This window comes from Panulirus ornatus, chromosome 19 (assembly GCF_036320965.1).
Source record: "Panulirus ornatus isolate Po-2019 chromosome 19, ASM3632096v1, whole genome shotgun sequence".
NCBI lineage: Eukaryota > Metazoa > Arthropoda > Malacostraca > Decapoda > Palinuridae > Panulirus > Panulirus ornatus.
Window position 1 is genome coordinate 66,585,455 of NC_092242.1, and position 18,634 is coordinate 66,604,088.

Sequence of the window (18,634 nt, forward strand, 5' to 3'; positions counted from 1 at the left end):
ATATACAACCAAAGACGTTCGGTTCCCTGCGAAAAGAAAAAACACACACACACACACACACACACACACACACACACACACACACACCAGTGTAAGCCACGTACCCATACTATCGACTACCCCCGAAGGGAGGATGAACAGTTGGGTGGACTGTGGACCGGCTGCCGCGACCAGGATTCGAACCTATGTGGGCATATCCCAGGCAGCCTATAAATGCGTTATGTCAACAGCACTGACTGCTACCACCACGGAAGTCCGTACGTGTGTGTGTGTGTGTGTGTGTGTGTGTGTTAGTATTCACTTCCTGGAACAATAACGTTTTTTTAACGGTGTCTTAAAGTTAGCGAAGATGTACGATGACTCAAACTTTTCGCTGGGATTAACGCTAATAACCCCCCCCCCCCCCCACCTTTTTTTTCTATCTTAGTCATGTCATGCACATACGCCCCTCATCTCGCTCGTCTAGAATGAAAAAGATGAAAAATACAAAGATGACAATAACGTTAATAAGATCCATGATATAGAGATACACACGGAGGATAAAAAAAAAAATAAAAATTCAGAGCAATAGAAAACGAGATGTCACAATATACCCGGTGAGAGCTTCCGGCCTTTCCTATGATTAAATATATAACAGGTCAACGGTCGCAATATTGTTCAGTACAGGTCAGAGGTCAACGGTCACTGAATGATTATAAATCATGAACATCTGTCTATCTACTTGGAGGTGAGCGAGTAATGTGGAATATTCTATATCTACCAAGTGCACTTACTCGGGAAAGATTTGTTTGATGAGAGGAGAATATTTACGAATATCTATTTATTCCAAGTGTATAAACCAGATACAATCTACTCCGATAGATATCTGTACTTCCGCCAACGGTAGAAGTCAATGGCTGCTTTGAACATACATATAAATGAATAAACAAATACATATATAATATCGTAAAGGTATGAGATAAATGAACTGAAAATAAATCACAGAAAATAACTTGAAAGACCGATTGATCATCGGGGTGTACGATGGGAACACACAAAGATCACAACACGGAGAAAGAGTAACGAAGAGAGAGAGAGAGAGAGAGAGAGAGAGAGAGAGAGAGAGAGAGAGAGAGAGAGAGAGAGAGAGAGAGAGAGAGAGAATAAAAAATATGAAAGCTGTGGCCTCCCTCTATGTTTAAGAGTTCTGGTTGCAGCCTGGAGGGTTCTTGGTCTCATGTTACGCTCGTTAATTCCGAGCAAATCACACACACACACACACACACACACACACACACACACACACACACACACACACACACTCATCTCTCTCTCTCTCTCTCTCTCTCTCTCTCTCTCTCTCACGTGTGTGTGTGTGTGTGTGTGTGTGTGTGTGTGTGTGTGTGTGTTTGTGCATGAGAGTGACATCTGTGATGACTACTATTAGTGTTTTAGGGGAGAGGGGAAAATACCGCGTTCCACACTCGTTGCTGGAATTTCCCTGTTTACAGTGGCCCATACATGATACTATACGGCAATGGGGCAGTGCCATAAGGGGAGGGAGATGTGGATGCTCGTCAGGTCCCTCCTCCTCCTCCTCCTCCCGCCATCTCATGAACTTGCTCTACTATCATTCAACTTTGTAAACGTCTGTATGACGTATTCGTTCACCGGTTCATAACTCGACTGTCCTCATCCACCCGTCTTGTACTATAACTATACATCTCTGCAGCAAGCGACCTCTCTTCTTCCGCTTTGTGTCTTCTGGTTGCTCGATCCTCTTTCACCGAGAGCAAATTTATGGACAAACACACACACACACACACACACACACACACACACACACACACACACACACACTTGTTTCTTGTTTCCCGCGCCAGCGAAGCAGCGCCAGAAGCATACGATGAACGGTCTCCCTTGCTCACACTCGCTCTGTAGCAGTCACGTGCAATGCACCGAAGACACACTTCCCCTCTCCACAGCCAAGTCCTCCAGACCCCCGCCATGAGCTTCCGCTGATCGTACTCACCGACCTTTAAGTACGATGACCTGACCTTTGACACGCCCCTTCCGAGGGGGAGGGGGTGGTTCAAGTGTTTTGCGAAAGGCCAAGATCGTCTTCATACCCCTTAATAAGGGTCGCACCGACGTGCCTCCAAGGGATCGCAATAAGGACGGACGGACGGGGGTTTACGAGCGAGCCACCAACGCTACGTTCACGACCTCGCTGTATGGGGGGGGAGGGGGGTGGGTGTGCTGGGGGGGCGGGGATGTGACACTACCACCACCAGCACCGCCTTTGACTACTGACACCTCCCTCCTCCCCTCGGGTCCTGGCCGGCCAACCGGTTGCTGGGGCAACGAGTTGTTCTGCGTCATGGGGTGGATGGGGGGGGGGGGAGGCCGGAAGGAGGTATATAGATCCTGCAGCTCTTGGTGGGGTGGGAGGGAGGCGGGGAAACACTAGGATTAATATCAGTTGTTGGACGATATAACAGATTTTCTGGGTACAACTGATTTTGTTGCCTTGTTTGGTATTAATTGGATGAGGCGAGGGTGAATAGGATATGTTCCTTGCTTTGTTCTGTGCGTGCACTATATATATATATATATATATATATATATATATATATATATATATATATATATATATATATATATATACATATCATATATATATATATATATATATATATATATATATATATATATATATATATATATATATATATATATATATCATGTGGGCTTTCGTATTCTAGCGGTTAGAGTTACTGCCTCATTTCATACATGGGCACGGCTGATGGCCCACAGTTCACTCAACTGTTCATCTTCCCTGATATTGGGTCATTAACTTAGATACCTGGCTTTGGGTATGTATATATATATATACATATATATATATATATATATATATATATATATATATATATATATATATATATATAGAGAGAGAGAGAGAGAGAGAGAGAGAGAGAGAGAGAGAGAGAGTCAGCTCTTGCTTCCCGACACCAAAACTTTAGCCAGTCTTAAGAGTTTGTATATAAACAAAAAATGGTTATAAAAATCCTGCCAAGAATTCTGACAAGAAAGGTTACCTAACCTCTGCTTCTACGTACAGACGATCCATAAAAACCATATCATAAGGACATAAACACAAGAAGCGGTGACAGATTATGGAGGACATACACACACACACGAGAAAGATGCAAACAAAACACACACACAGACAAACAGAAAGAAGAAGAAGAAGAAGAAGAAGAAGAAGAAGAAGAAGAAGAAGAAACCGGGCTGGGTCAGGCAAGCCTCACGTCCCACCCAGTCCCGTGCCAAATCCCATGTACCGTCGCCCCCTTTCCCTAAATAATTAACAAAGACTAAAAGGACCGGCGGACGGACGGGCGAGCGGGTGGGGGTGTCTCATCTGGACAAGAGTGAACGCGAGCTCTTCATCCGGGCATTATCGGGGTGGGGGAGGGAGGGGAAGCAGGGAGGTGGAGGTGTGGGTGTCACAGGTCAGGGAGGGATCACAACCCCTCCACCACCCATCCACCATCCTCCTCCTCCCACCTCCCCCATCCTGTAACTAAATACAATACTAAAGCTCGCGCGTCCTATTTTACTGGCTGCCTCAACTGCGGAGTTTTCCCATAAAGATAGTCTAAACGTCCGGTAACTTTAGCTCTACGACTCGTTTTCTTACAATTCGTATTTATTGCGGGAGATACTTTTCCGTCTGTGTTTGTTGTGTGTGTGTTTGTGTATTATACGTGTATTTTCTTCTTGTCTTCATTCATAGCTGACTCGTCTTTATGTGCTTTTATAAAGCCACGAAAGCGTCTCAATATATATATATATATATATATATATATATATATATATATATATATATATATATATATATATATATATATATATATATATATTTATATATTATATAACTAATGCGTTAGCTGTGTGGTGATGAGATGCAAGATCTGTACATAAAACTGGCGACGTCGCCACTCGGCCTTGGGTGTCTCGAGAGATGCACGGTCAACAAACGGGGGCAGAATTTTGATGTCTCTATGCGTCATTATCATCTGTCAGTTAGAGAGAGAGAGAGAGAGAGAGAGAGAGAGAGAGAGAGAGAGAGAGAGAGAGAGAGAGAGAGAGAGAGAGAGAGAGAGAGATCAGACAGACAGACAGACAGACAGACAATTAGCAAAGCTTACATGTTTTCCAATTATCTACATTCCTTTCCATAGACGTATGCTGCTATCATGTAAGCATAAGTATGCTTTCTCTCTATCCCCATTCAGAAAACATCAGACACAGGATTCGACTGTATTTTCCACTTTCAAAAGTATTGTTTTCGCCAATGAATAGCTCTCGTGTGTATATATATATATATATATATATATATATATATATATATATATATATATATATATATATATATATATATGGCTCTTTGGTAGCTTCCCATTTTTTCTATCATTCTATTACTTGCTCGGATTCGAGCCTCATGCAATATTCCTTTGATGCAGTCAAAAGTATTCTTGATATTTTTTACCGCCGTTTGGGTTTCCCCTGACAGATGCACAACTTCCCGTTTTCTCCCCTCCACACAGTTTATTACTCAGCCGTGGGTTAAAAGTGGCCAGGCATGTGTCGATGCTGTTACTCACGGAAGAGAACTTTGGTACGGTAGACTGTTTTGGGGAAATTGCAATAAATATCAAACTTTTGATTTAACGCTTTTGTTAGCACACAGTGGTCTGTTAAAAATGCCTTTCCCTAAAAGGTAACACGTGAAATCTCTGGAAAAGACTAAGTATTATATATATTCTTACTTCATATGCCAAACATACACCAAATGCTATTTTTGAAGTATATTAAAAGGGAGAAAAAAATATCTATGATTGGAGTTGGAGGGCGATGTTCAAAGTAAACAAAATGTTAGGTCATGCTTGGTAATCCAGCACCATGTCCAGCAATATCAAATAACCGCAAGTTACACTTCCACCTCAGCATCTCTGAACATACTTACTGCAAAGGTTTTAATACTTCGTCAATGGCCACAAACATTACCAAGGTATGGAATATCTGATTGGTTGTTGAATGTATGCAAGATCAAAGACCCAATATTTTGAATGTATATACTCTGATGTACTGTAAAGACAGCAGTTAAGACAATGAACAGAAAAATAAAGGTGTCGAAAAAGTGAGTCTGAATGGGTGTCAGCTAATGCGATAAATGTATTTTTTTCTACTGGTGTATTGTGAACAAGATTAGACGCAGACCTCATATAGGAAAAGTCATGCACAGAATAAGTATGTTGACACGTTTTCTCTAAATGCAAAAAGTGGTTCGTTTTCTATGAATAATATGGAAGACTTAGGAATATCATCAATGTACACTATGAAGGAAAAATGTAACAAGCTTCCCAAATTGTGACATAACCAAAGACCTTATAAGGCTAGTTCTTAAACTGATATCATTCAACATTCCTCACGAACAGCTTTCCGGATTGGGGGGAAATCTGGAACAGCAGTGAACAGCTTGGAACGTGACTTTTAACATCAAAAAATCAGGGGAGAACACAGAAAATCCTCCGTATGATAGACAATCTCACAATAGCTTTTTGCACTATGATTACTTTTCTAGCTCATTCCTGCCCCCCCCAAAAAAAAGACTTCTCGAGACAAAAGCCCCAGAACATCAAATTCTGTAGGTCTCAACTCAGCTAAACTTACACAAGTTCCTTGAATAAACGTTATCTACGCTACCATAAGGATAACCCCACCATCCCTAATTTCAAAACTCTGTCCCATACTCTATAAAACTTGACTGACAAATTGGCCCTGAAAACACCCAGTTCTGAAGCTCTCTCAAAATGATATCATCTTTTGTAATAGTTAGCCTATGGTCATTTTTCAAGTTAAGTTAATGAGCAAATGACTAGCAATAATCAGGGGGGTAATGATTAAATCCTTATTCTTAATGGGATTCTAATCAAATGCTAAACCATGTCACGAATATAATCTAGACAGTCGCCCACGCTCATGCGTGGGTATCATAACACACAACACTCCGTAATATCAGACTTCGACGTCGGACTGCGTTAACTACGCTACAGTAACTTAGTCACGCCTTACTGTGTATAGGAGACGCATCGTATGGACCGTTAACAGGCCTTATGGGAGAACCCTTCAATCTCCTCTTACGTCTTTCGATACGACCACGTGACCAGTGGACACATACCCTTCAAAAAAGGCTCAACATATAACCAGTGGCGAGTTGCAGAATGATTCTCAAGTACCGTTCGTCATGTGACCCATACGTGAAACATCATGGTCAAACCAAACCAGATATATCACGCGACTTACCTTCTGTAATCAGCTGAAGTATCACGGCCAATAAACATGATATATATCAGCTACAATAGTTGCAATAGGTTCAAACACCATGGCCAAACAACACTGGACATATCAATTATAATAAGTTGAAATATCATGGCCAAACACCACTGGGCATATCAATTACAATACAATGAAACATCAGGGCCAAACTACATTCGACTTACCTTCTATAGTTAGTTGAATCATGGCCAAACATCACTCGACTTACCTCCAATAATCAGGTGAAACATGATGGCTAAAAGAGCATGCAACTTACCTTCCTTAATCAGTTGAAACATCCCGATCAAGCAAAACTGGACATATGTTATAATCAGTTCAAACATGAGTGTCATGCGACTTACCTTCAGTAATATTTTGAAACATCATGGCCAAACAACATTGGACATATCACTTACTATGGGTTGAAACATCATGGACGAATAATATTGGACATATCACTTATGATCATATTGAAATATCAAGGCCAATTAGGAAATGACTCACCTGCTTTAACCATGGCCATACAACACCGCACATATAAATTCTAATCAGTTAAAATTTTGTGGGTAAATAGCATTGGACATATCACCTATAATCACTTGAAACATCATGGCCAAACAACACCGGACATATAACCTATAGTCAGCTAAAACATCATGGCCAAACAACACTGGACGTAACTCCTATCATCAGTTGAGATATTATAGCGAGACAGCACTGGATATATCACCCATTATCAGTTGAAACATTAATGCCAAACAACGCTGAGCATGTCTATAATTAGTTGAGGTATCATGGCCAAACAACACTGAGCATACCAACTATATTCAGATGAAGCGTCATAGTCACACACCACTCGACATATTACCTACAATCAATTGAAACATCATGACCATGCAGCAATCGACATACCTATAATCAGTTGAAACAGCATGGCCAAACACTAACATCACTCAACATATCACCTATAATTAGTTGAATCATTATGACCAACATCACTCAATATACTACCTATGATCAGTCAAAACATCATGACCATGCAACAATCGACATAGCCTATAATCAACTGAAGCAGCATGGCCAAACACTAACATCACTCAACATATCACCTATAATCAGTTGAAACATTATGACCAAACATCACTCAATATATTACCTATAACTAGCTGAAACATATGACCCAAAAACACTGAACATATCAACTAAAGTCAGGTGAAACATGGCCAAACATCCCTCAACATACCAATAATCAGTTGTAAGATTATGACCAAACCAAACATCATTCGACATATCACCTATTATCAGCTGAAACATCATGACCATACAATACAGGATAATATCACCTATAATCAGTTGAATCGACCAAACATTACTCGACAGATCATTTATAATAAGTTGAAACATAGTGGCCAAACATCATATACAAATCACCTATGACCGGATGAAACATTATGGCCTAACATTACTCAATCTATCACCTATGACCAGTGGAAACACCATAGCCAAACAGCGCTGTATAAATCGTCTATGACCCACTGAAACATCAAGGCCAAACGACGTCAAACGAGACTAGACATATCACCTATAACAAGTCGAGACACTATGGCCAAACAAACTGATCAATGGTTTCTTACCTTTCGACGACCGGCAGGTTGTTGGGTCGTGGAAGCCATCAGTCACTCGTAATCGACGTGGCTCTCACGAAATTCATCACAGATATTTCAATCAAAATATAGTCTGGTTCCGTATGTAATTTCTGAAGGTTGTTTTGCACTCACGTCATAAATCATTACTATATAAGCCACAATGTTTAACTACATTTCTCATTCACCACCGATTGTTGCTAGTTTATCATGCAATGATCACCAGTCACGATATATTGATATATTACAACTGTAAACTAATATTTCCAGCGTATTGTTCACTAAACACTGACCCACACACGAGTAAACGTTGCATTCAAAATTAATCTTTTTTTCTAACCCATTTAATTATTTTCATAAAAATACCATGAGCTTAGTGCCAGATATATGTCACTTTCCCTGCGGCAGTAAATCTGACATTCTTTTTTTTTCCGTGTTTGTTAAAATCGTCTGTGCAATGAATATCCCGTGATATAACGACAAAGTTGCAACGTATTCAACAATCACAACGGAACACTCTTAAGACATATGCCCTTCTTACCGAGATCCCGAGTCAGGAACAACATTAACGCCAAAGTTGTCTGTCGATTTTCAAATATCACACAATGTGTACCTGTCCTCCTCCACCTTCTTGCCCCAAAGACGGTCTGGGTAAAAGTGACAAAATTCAAGGCAGTCCCGGGGTTTGGACGGTGTCCCCGAACGAAATATCGAAACAAGCAGTTAGGCAATCGAACTGCTAGGCTCACAGTCATGTTGACAAGCGAAGAACTAAGAATTATTTCTAGTGTCACTACAAGGGTTACTTTGTGAATTTTATCAGTTAATTGGTAATAAGCGTTGCTATGATTACACCATCTGGGTTGCGGAATTAATCATCGTATGTAGATATATGAGCCGACCCTCCACCGACGTAAACACTCGATTAAATAGAACAACGAACGTTGGCATAGTTAGCGCCAGTGTGACCGGTGTACCAGCAGCGTAGCTCTGTCACGCTAGGTCGTGTCCATCTGTGACATGGCATGAGATACCAACACGGCGCATTACGGTCACATGAGCCAGGTGTCACGGCAAGGTGTGTGTGCGTCGCTAATGCAGCGGTTGCCTGCGTCTGGTGTTATGCTGTATTCGTCTCTAACATGACGTGGAATAATGTGTGGTTCTTAAATCATTACAATCTACACAAAGTCTATGGAAATATGAATTTCTAAAACTCCGTAACGTCATATAAACATACTTCATCCAGTTCCGGAGATCTCAGTCGAGCCAAAATGCCACACAATACTTAAATGAATGTGATCAGCGAAGTTCTAAAGGCGGAGTTTCGTCGGTAAAAATACCATTTAGGACCTTTACCTATTTGGAAGATGAAATTAAGTTTATCCTAATACTAATTTCAGCCAAACCTAACCAAGGCTTGGGTGTGCGAAACGGCAATGATAAAGTTTTGTTTTCGTCAACATGAATAAGCATGTTGGCGTTGACAGTCAACAAGGCTGCGGTTATCTTTACTTCTCTCTATATGACGATAAAGAGATGCCAAACATGATATAAAACGTACGTGGGTAGGCTCATGGTCGGTACAATAAGAAACTGGAAGTATACATCACAGAACATAACACGAAGTAAAGTTCAGAGAACTCGTGTATGAGCAAATGTTACCGCACCGTATCATGCCTTCCTCTTCATTTACTTCGTGGTGTGAAAAGGATCTAAGATATTCCATAAAAGACAATTTACCTTATGCATTTAACGAATCTTCCTTCGGCCTGGCCTGTCCAAGCTGGAGCGAGGGATATGAGGGCCAAGGCGAAATTATATCTGCCGCTCGGGTGATCGTCCATGATATAAATATAAATAAGGCAAATGAGAAGGATTTGTGATTACTAAAATTAATATAATATATTCTGACTTCTAATTCTTATTAAGAAAAAAATAAGATATATTATTGTATATATGTTTGATAAACAGAATTTTTATTATATATTTTATTTTAGTTAAAGTTTACAGTCACAAGTATAGATCTTATTTTGATTTAAATACCTCGATGCAAACTTTCGGTTTAAAGGGAAACTATTTCCTACTGCGTAAAGGACCGTGAAATTGACAACACTTTATGAAAACGGTAAATTAGGAAATAGATACCAAAAGTGCAAGAGTAAAGTGGCCTTAACGAGCCAAATCTAGAACTCTAACATTGATCTAAGTCGTATGTATCGTTTTGAGCGAGATGAGATCTTTCAAATGTGGTATTTAGAGATCCTTTTATGACTGGAAAAAGGATGGGTTTTGTGGTTTCGCCCGAAACGGATGCAAAGCTTTCATGATGAACAAGCTTCTTGCCGTTTGGGGCTGTTTCAAATGTAACCTCAACGCGTGTAGGGTAGCTTTAGGATGCGTTTCCAATGAAACATCTGTAATCATGCTTCCCTCAATAATTCAGCAGTCAATATCATGCAGGTAATATAACTTCGATACTTTAAAAAGTTGGCAATAAACATAAAGCAAACACACGGATCCAAAAGTGAGCCTCAAAGGCTCAGTCAGCTGATGGTAACCTAAACTATTTTTCTTATCATTACTGAATTGATATCGAGTCCGAGGTGCTCTCTGAAAATGATGCATATGTAAGGGACAAGAGAAGCTGCACAGATTTAAAATAGTTATCCATAAAGATATACAAAGACATGTTTTCTTCATAAGCAGAATTATCTCGTTTTCTCTTATTGATAAGATAAAGGAAAACTATCCGCCTCCACAGCATGAATGAAGCCTCATGAAAATGTGTCAGAAGTAGTGCCCAATGGTATATCTACATTCTTTAGACACCAAAATCCCAAGAGAATATACATGACACATTAACATCTTATCTCGGGCCTTAGTCTGATATCTTTCAACGTTCTTATAAACAGTTTTTCGACCAGCTCGCAACCAACAAACGCCCCTCTCCTCAGGTATACAAACGATTTCTACTTCAGCACCCAGAGCCTGTCTTGCTCATGGGAGCAAAAAGGGTATGTACGCGGCGAGAACGTGCAATTCTAACATTCTTATTAATGGAGAATTCAACAAACGGTGGGAGTGGGTTCATTTGGTGGTCCAAGATAGCAGCGAAGGTAGGTGGACGTAACTTGACATATATATATATATATATATATATATATATATATATATATATATATATATATATATATATATATATATATATATATATATATATATATATATGCTTCAAGATATGATCACCAGCTACGCATTGTATTATGAGGAAGGATGAGGCACTTAAAGCAAGCAGGCGCTGATGATACGAAGCACTTGAAATACTACTGTAATCTAGGAGGACGATTGGCTCTGGGGTGTATGAAATAAGTGGCCTTCGTCGTACTGGCTAAGGAAATCAGAGTGACCCTCAATCAGTTTCATTCACAATGGCCATGATCTCTTTTCTCCTTTCACTCATGTCTGCAACAAAATGCATGCTACTTGGAAGTGAGTATTACACCATCAGCTAAAGACTTGAGAATCATGTGCAACAGGATGGAGCGTCAGGCTTATCTTATATGTTTACTTATCTTATATGCTTACATATAAGATAAGGCGACGGAGAAGAATTGATAAAGTGGTTCAGGGAGGCACTTCTGTGGTGTATGAACTGGAGTATACGTATGATTTGTGCTTTACCCCACAAAGCTCATTTTTTAGTGATGACAGATAGGCAGGCAAACCTCACCGACTGCACAACATAGCACTGATCTTATCTGACTTCTTTTTTCGGACGTAATCTATGTCCGGGTATAGGACGACATTGCCTGTGGCGGGGGCTCAGTTCTCTTAGGGTTGGCTTTGCAATACGACGTAACAAGACGCTCCTGAAACCGTCCCCCTCCGATTCTTTAGAATTATATATCTTTGTGAACTCCCGACGATACGCGGTTTTATTCCTTCTGGAGTCATGAAGGTCCCACTGCTTCTGCTTCTGGCTGGTAAGTCTCATTTTATTGGTGTCGTCTACGTGTCAGTGTACTGAGGATCTCTCAGACAGAGAGAAGAGGTGTCTCGCCAGAGTGGATTGGTGAGCCACAGAACAACACAAGAGGGATGCTACACACACACACCTATCCTGAATGGTGGGTTATGTTAACGTGCGAGTGAAAAGCCACCGTTTTAGCGAGGCTGTATTGTCAGCACATGGGCAAAAAAGAGTACACAGTTTTGCTGAGGAGGAACATCTTTCAAAGCAGTCATTTAATTCCTGCTCCTGATTGGAACGCAGTCTGTATGCTGCAGGAGCACCATATCTATGCTTGCATAAATAGAAGATAAACAATCATTTCTCTTTAAGTAACCTCTCTGTCCTCTTCCAGTACGAGACACTGTGCATCTTGACCCCTTCCTCATTCACACAGACAGCCTCGAAGGTGACCAAGCAGTCTGTGGTTGATTCCGTTCCTGTGTTCTGTTGCTGGTTCCATTCCTGTGTTCTGTTCTTGATTCCATTCCTGTGTTCTGTTGCTGGTTCCATTCCTGTGTTCTGTTCTTGATTCCATTCCTGTGTGTTCCTTAGTAAAGCCCGCGACCAGGAACGGTTATGGGCAGCTGCCAGTGACCTGGTGCTGGCGATATCGAAGACGTCAATCGTGTTATCGCTGCTGGCGGTAACGAGTGTGTAGAGGAGGAAGAGTATCTCTGCTCTTGTGCTTGCTTATCAGCCTCTTAATCGCTACATGGATGTGGAAGCCGCGGCCAAAGACCAATCAGTTGTTTACGAATACATCCATTATTACCATTATTACTATCATTATTATCATTATGATTATTATTATCATTATATCATTATCATCAATGATGACTAATATCACTAAACTTCAATTCCAAAACCCCGTCATGTGGGTCTCCTGCACCTTCAAGGCCACGCCTCTTGCAGGATCAGAGAAATATTGACCTGCTTGAGAAGGAAGCAGTCCATCCACAATGCTGTCATCTTTTCTTCTATTGGCAACGACTCAGCCTCGTCAGTATTGAAGCAACAAACATCAAGTGGATGAATTGTGTAATTCAGTAAACCGCCAAGAATCAGTTTTAATGTAAAGTGCAATTTAGGAAATCGTACGGCAAACAAAAGTTAATCAATTTACAGAAAGAACAATCTCAATCTACACGCGAACAATTAAAAAAATTGTACTGAAACACCAGTTATCACAAATCAAGGCCTTAACCATACAGAACCTGGGTTCGAAACCACGTACTTTTATATACAATAAACGAAGAACGTGCGGTTTAGAACTGTGTATTAAAGATGACCACAACCAGACCCTTATAACCCAAGCACGACAACAGAAAATGGAACAAACTTAACATGAAAAAGCGAGTCATTCCTTCAGTGTTGCCATCCCTCGAGAGGAACCTGGTCTTTCACCAAACAACCATCCAACTAACTGATTAGCCATCGCGTCCATACCACCCTCACTCTCCACATGGCTGCCAAGTTACCAATATCATTCATCAATTCTTAGTCACCATAAGGGAGAAAGAAAATGGATAGTATGTTTATGAATTCTCACTCGTGACCATGTAAATAATGTACATATGCACATAATACATTGGGCGTCTATAAACTGATACAAATGCTTTAGTACAAATGTTTAGTCGGCATGTAAGAATGTTGAAACAAGAGAAGTGCAATTAGTGATATTTTGCGAATAGGCTACTACCACATGACGTTACCTATCTGTCTATCTATCTATTTACGAGAGAGAGAGAGAGAGAGAGAGAGAGAGAGAGAGAGAGAGAGAGAGAGAGAGAGAGAGAGAGAGAGAGAGAGAGAGAGAGAGAGAGAGAGAGGAGCTCTTTACTTACCACACATCTCGTAGGAAAATTGGTCGTACATTCTTTTTTTCTTATGTCTGTGTCTCGATCTGTCATCACTACACACAGCCGTTCATCTAGGAGGACATACCTCTGTACACATTACAGCTCTATGGTGTATAGTTTACCTTGGGATCATAGAACATGATCATGATAACAGTCAGTCGAAACCCTCCAAAGCTAATATAGATGTGTATAGATAGATAGAAATGTATACTAAAACCTCTTTAATCCATAGGTTGCTTCTGTGTCCCGACATCCTGTGGTTCCATCTGGGATGACATATTACGCTTCAACTTCACACCCAACCAATTCCAGGCCAATAAGGGCAACGCAAACCCTGGCTACGACCACATCACTCCCGCACCCGCGAGGAGAGATTACACCCATCACCAACACGACCACGGACGCACTAACCATCACCAACACGACCACGGACGCACTAACCATCACCAACACGACCACGGACGCACTAACCATCACCAACACGACCACGGACGCACCAACCATCACCAACACGACCACAGCCGCACCAACCATCACCACCTTCACCAACACGGCCATGTCCCCGCAAGGGTCCCACTCAAGCCTACTCCTGCAAGATCCCCACCACATCCACCACCGCCTCGAGTCAACAGCAGCCCCAGGGTACAGTCTGAACCCCGGAGGAACGCGTCGCAAGGGAGTCACTACGTATTCAACGCAACCAGCCCTCAGAGCCTCGGCTGCCCTATGCTTTACACCCTCGTCGGCGACCGCTGCATCGCCTTCTTCACCGTCGCAAGGGTGAGTGTCACCACTGCCGTGGCCCACGCATGGACCCACTTGTCACCCTCCTATCTCGATGTATTGAACCTGTGCGCTCTATATCGGCCTCCACCTACCCCTAGATATGTGCCCCTCACCTATGCTCTCACTGCAGTGCTTTGCCTATGTGTAGCTGGATGATAACTAGTCTAAAACTAGGGCCATCCTGTATCAAGTCACTGTCTTCAGTTCTGACACAACGGTGAATGCAGGAATCGTGTTTACGTCACTCCTTCCAAGAGAAATTAGATGCAACCGTTGGATATGCAGCAGACACACGAAGTATGAAACATACGTAGACTATCAACCTTCAATCTCTGCAAATGGATAGATATATAGATAGATAGTAAGATAGGCAGGTAGATAGATAGATAGATGGATAGATAGACAGATTGTCACACGACTTACAGGACGACGACGGCGAGAGTTCAGAGGCATCGTCTTCACCACCCTCTGTCCTATTCAACAGGTGCCCTGGTCCGCAGCGAGGGAGTTCTGCCACGGCATCTTCGGAGACCTCATCACCTTCAAGAACGCCCATCAGTACATCGACCTCCTCAACTACCTCCAGTCCTCCGGTAGGTAGCAGTGCCTCCGGTAAGTAAGTGACTGTGCCTTCATTAAGCGCCGGTACCTCAAGTTTATACCAGACGTCTCGATAGGTCTCTAAGAACACCTCCCCCCCCCCCCACCAACCCCCATAGTAATGGCTGAAGTAAGTCTAATTCATGAAAAGCGGAAGTACAAATATTTCCTGAAATGAGAAAGTAACAAGTACTTCATGAAAGGGCAAAGTACAAATACATTATGAAAGGGCAAAGTATATCCAATAACCACACATAGTTCGGTGAGGTTAAGTTTGAGTCAACAGGACGCAGGATCCTGCAGTAGAGAGATCCAGATGATCGCAGTAAATGGCAGCACTTTTAGTAAGTGTTTCTAAGGTGTCCTGTTTAAGTCCCTCTGAAAAGCGTCTATGCGTTCACACCGTTCCCTTTTTCCTCTGCAAATGCTGGTAGCATTGCGCGTTTTTATTCAGTACGTATTATAGATAATGTTTCTCTCTCTCTCTCTCTCTCTCTCTCTCTCTCTCTCTCTCTCTCTCTCTCTCTCTCTCTCTCTCTCTCTCTCTCTCTCTCTCTCGCAAACTTGAATTCATCAGAGAAACGTCTCTCTCACTCTCCCTCTTCCCCTCCTTCGCTCACAGACCTGGACACTGACCTGTGGATTGGCGGGCACACGGATTCTGAAGAATACAGCGAGTGGCTCTGGGTGGACAACACGCCGATGCCCAAGGGCAGCCCTTACTGGGCCATCAGGTAAGTCGTAAACCCCAACTTGCCATCTCAGTCCATCTGATGTCTGGAAAAGCTGAGTGAAGATGTGTGTGTGTGTGTGTGTGTGTGTGTGTGTGTGTGTGTGTGTAAGATAACTCTCTCTCTCTCTCTCTCTCTCTCTCTCTCTCTCTCTCTCTCTCTCTCTCTCTCTCTCTCTCTCTCTCTCTCTCTCTCTCTCTCTCTCTCTCTCTCTCTCTCTCTCTCTCTCTCTCTCTCTCTCTCTCTCAGAAACCCCTATAACCGTCCTCTTACCCTCAGGCTTGATGAGGCTGCCTCCCGATCGCGCTACGTCACCCACAAGAGTGTTGTTTACACCCAGGCTCCGTACCCTAGCAGAGCTTTCCAGGTTAACAGGTAAGAGAGTGAGCAGTTATCGGATCTATCAAGTACATTAAGTTTAGCGTGAGAAACGAGAAAGATTGACAGTGAGTGGGAAGAGGAGCAGAGCGAATGAGGAATGGGATCAATACAGAAGGTGGGGAGTTGTTGGCTGGCTGGCTGGTTGGCTGGTTGTCTTGTTGGTTGGCTGGCTGTTTGGTTGGTTGACTATTTGGCTCGCTAGCTGTTTGATGCTCTAGGGCCTATCAACTGCCATGGTCATTAAGGGCCATCTAATTTAACTCCATCAGATGCAAAACAGGAAAAACTATGAGCTCTCTCTTCAGGTGTTTAACTTGATTGTATGAGACTTTACTCCCACTGTATACATGGGCCTTGGAGTGACGAACGTACATAATGGTAGTTAATAGTATGAAAGAGGTTAAAGAATTTTCGGGTAAACCATGAAAGAGGAAACTGTTTAAGAAGAACTTGACTCTATCTTTCAAAATCTGAAGTAGCTACATACTATTTAAGTTAAACTTTGTATATGGTGACACATAGTTTTTGGTCATTATCAAATAGGTGTCAGGGAAACCTACATTGATTCAATTCGCCAAAGAGAGAATCATATGCGATAAACTAAAGGAATACTTCAGCAATCTGGGTGACCCATAGAGTTCATCTGTTTCCAGAGAAGATAAATACAGTCTCTCACAGGTGGTGTCTCTACTTCGTCATCTATGTGCGTGAGTGTTCGTATATGTAAGTACGTATGTGTGTTCGTGGGGCACTTCCACACACGCTGATTCGAAGCGCTTCACTCTTTGGCCACCAATGATCATAGCTCAGTTTATACGCAGTGAGAGGTTCGAATACTCACTATGGAAGGGAGGGGAGAAGGGTTAAAATGTTCTATGGATGTGTACTACGTTGTTAAGTACTAAAATTCATATATATATATATATATATATATATATATATATATATATATATATATATATATTTTTTTTTTTTTTTTTCTATTTTTTTTTTTTTCAAACTATTTGCCATTTCCCGCATTAGCGAGGTAGCGCTAAGAACAGAGGACTGGGCCTTTGAGGGAATACCCTCACCTGGCCCCCTTCTCTGTTCCTTCTTTTGGAAAATTAAAAAAAAAAACGAGAGGGGAGGATTTCCAGCCCCCCCGCTCCCATATATATATATATATAAATATATATATATATATATATATATATATATATATATATATATATATATATATATATATATATATATATATATATATATATATATATATATATATATATATATATATACTCTATCGCTCTAAGATTATGTATTTGCACATTTCTATCTCCACATCTGTCTCCCTAAATGTATACCTGTATCAGGTGTGCCGCCATGACTCCCAAGTACTTCTACTACCTCACGGACGAGTGGTGTAGCCTCTGGAAGAGCCCAGTGTGTGTGCTGAGGGAGGATGCTGAAGTGGTCATGGTACGGGGCAGCGAGGACACGTATCCTGGCATCTTCATCCCCCGTGAAGTCACACCCAGTCTCCTGGTGACGACGCGAGTATCCGACGGATCTACCACGCGCAGTTCTGCTGGAGGATGGCCAGGTCCTTCCACGGATGAGGAGGGCGAGGAAAATGAGAGTGAGGAGAGTTCGAGCGAGGAAGAGGAAGAAGAGGAAGAGGAAGGATCTGGGTCGATGGGTCAGGATGCTGCTATGACGGACTTCAAGGACGATCCTTATCGTCTGTTCATTGATCAAGAATAACATGGATGGGATACTACGGTCGACCAGCAGAAAAGGACACTATGTTAAACTAACTTTCCAAATATCGCCATTCGATATTTCGTTCTTAATTTCAACAAGGGTCGAGATTCAGTCATTTTATAAAATCTTAATGAAATCTTTTTTTTCATTTTTTTGAGGTAAATTATTATGTATTGTTCCTCACTGTAAGTGACATTTAAGCCTGGGGTGTGTGTGTCTTATGTGTCTGTGTTCATGTGTCTGTGTGAGTGTGTGTCTGACACATGGCAAGAATGTTTAAATCCAAATCCTTATCTTCAATGTTTCAATGAAAGATTTCATCATATCTATGGAGTTTTACTGAGCATATCACAACGCCCCTTAACTGAATATGCTAAAAACCTACACTACATCCACACACTCGACACACGAACTTATTCACCTCACCCACACACTCATGATAGTGAAGAAGTCAACACATCCACATACTAATATGTTTATCACAACAAGGCATTCATTAATACATCACAG

The 18,634-nt window shown here is 41.6% G+C and overlaps 1 protein-coding gene and 1 long non-coding RNA gene across 2 annotated transcripts in view; one reads left to right on the top strand and one right to left on the bottom strand.

The window, feature by feature from the left end:
* The window catches only part of LOC139755293 (uncharacterized), a 270,998-nt gene extending 261,640 nt beyond the window's left edge, over positions 1 to 9,358 (bottom strand). Inside the window, exon 1 of the long non-coding RNA XR_011714068.1 lies at positions 8,001 to 9,358. This is a non-coding gene — a long non-coding RNA (uncharacterized lncRNA). The remainder of the gene's footprint in view (positions 1 to 8,000) is intronic.
* A 2,471-nt stretch (positions 9,359 to 11,829) lies between these two features.
* Positions 11,830 to 18,449, top strand: LOC139755642 (uncharacterized). The gene is made up of 6 exons (XM_071674251.1): positions 11,830 to 11,995; positions 14,116 to 14,663; positions 15,154 to 15,262; positions 15,892 to 16,003; positions 16,280 to 16,375; positions 17,734 to 18,449. The coding sequence occupies exons 1-6, from the start codon at positions 11,965 to 11,967 to the stop codon at positions 18,122 to 18,124; spliced, it is 1,287 nt and encodes a 428-aa protein (XP_071530352.1). The 5' UTR covers positions 11,830 to 11,964; the 3' UTR covers positions 18,125 to 18,449.
* Positions 18,450 to 18,634: the final 185 nt, after the last annotated feature.

Excerpts from the sequence above, each read along its gene's own strand:
- LOC139755642 (XM_071674251.1), top strand. The coding sequence starts at position 11,965 with ATGAAGGTCCCACTGCTTCTGCTTCTGGCTG. Across the intron at positions 11,996-14,115 it reads ACTGCTTCTGCTTCTGGCTG|GTTGCTTCTGTGTCCCGACA; the intron begins GTAAGTCTCATT and ends TTTAATCCATAG. Across the intron at positions 15,263-15,891 it reads CAACTACCTCCAGTCCTCCG|ACCTGGACACTGACCTGTGG; the intron begins GTAGGTAGCAGT and ends CTTCGCTCACAG.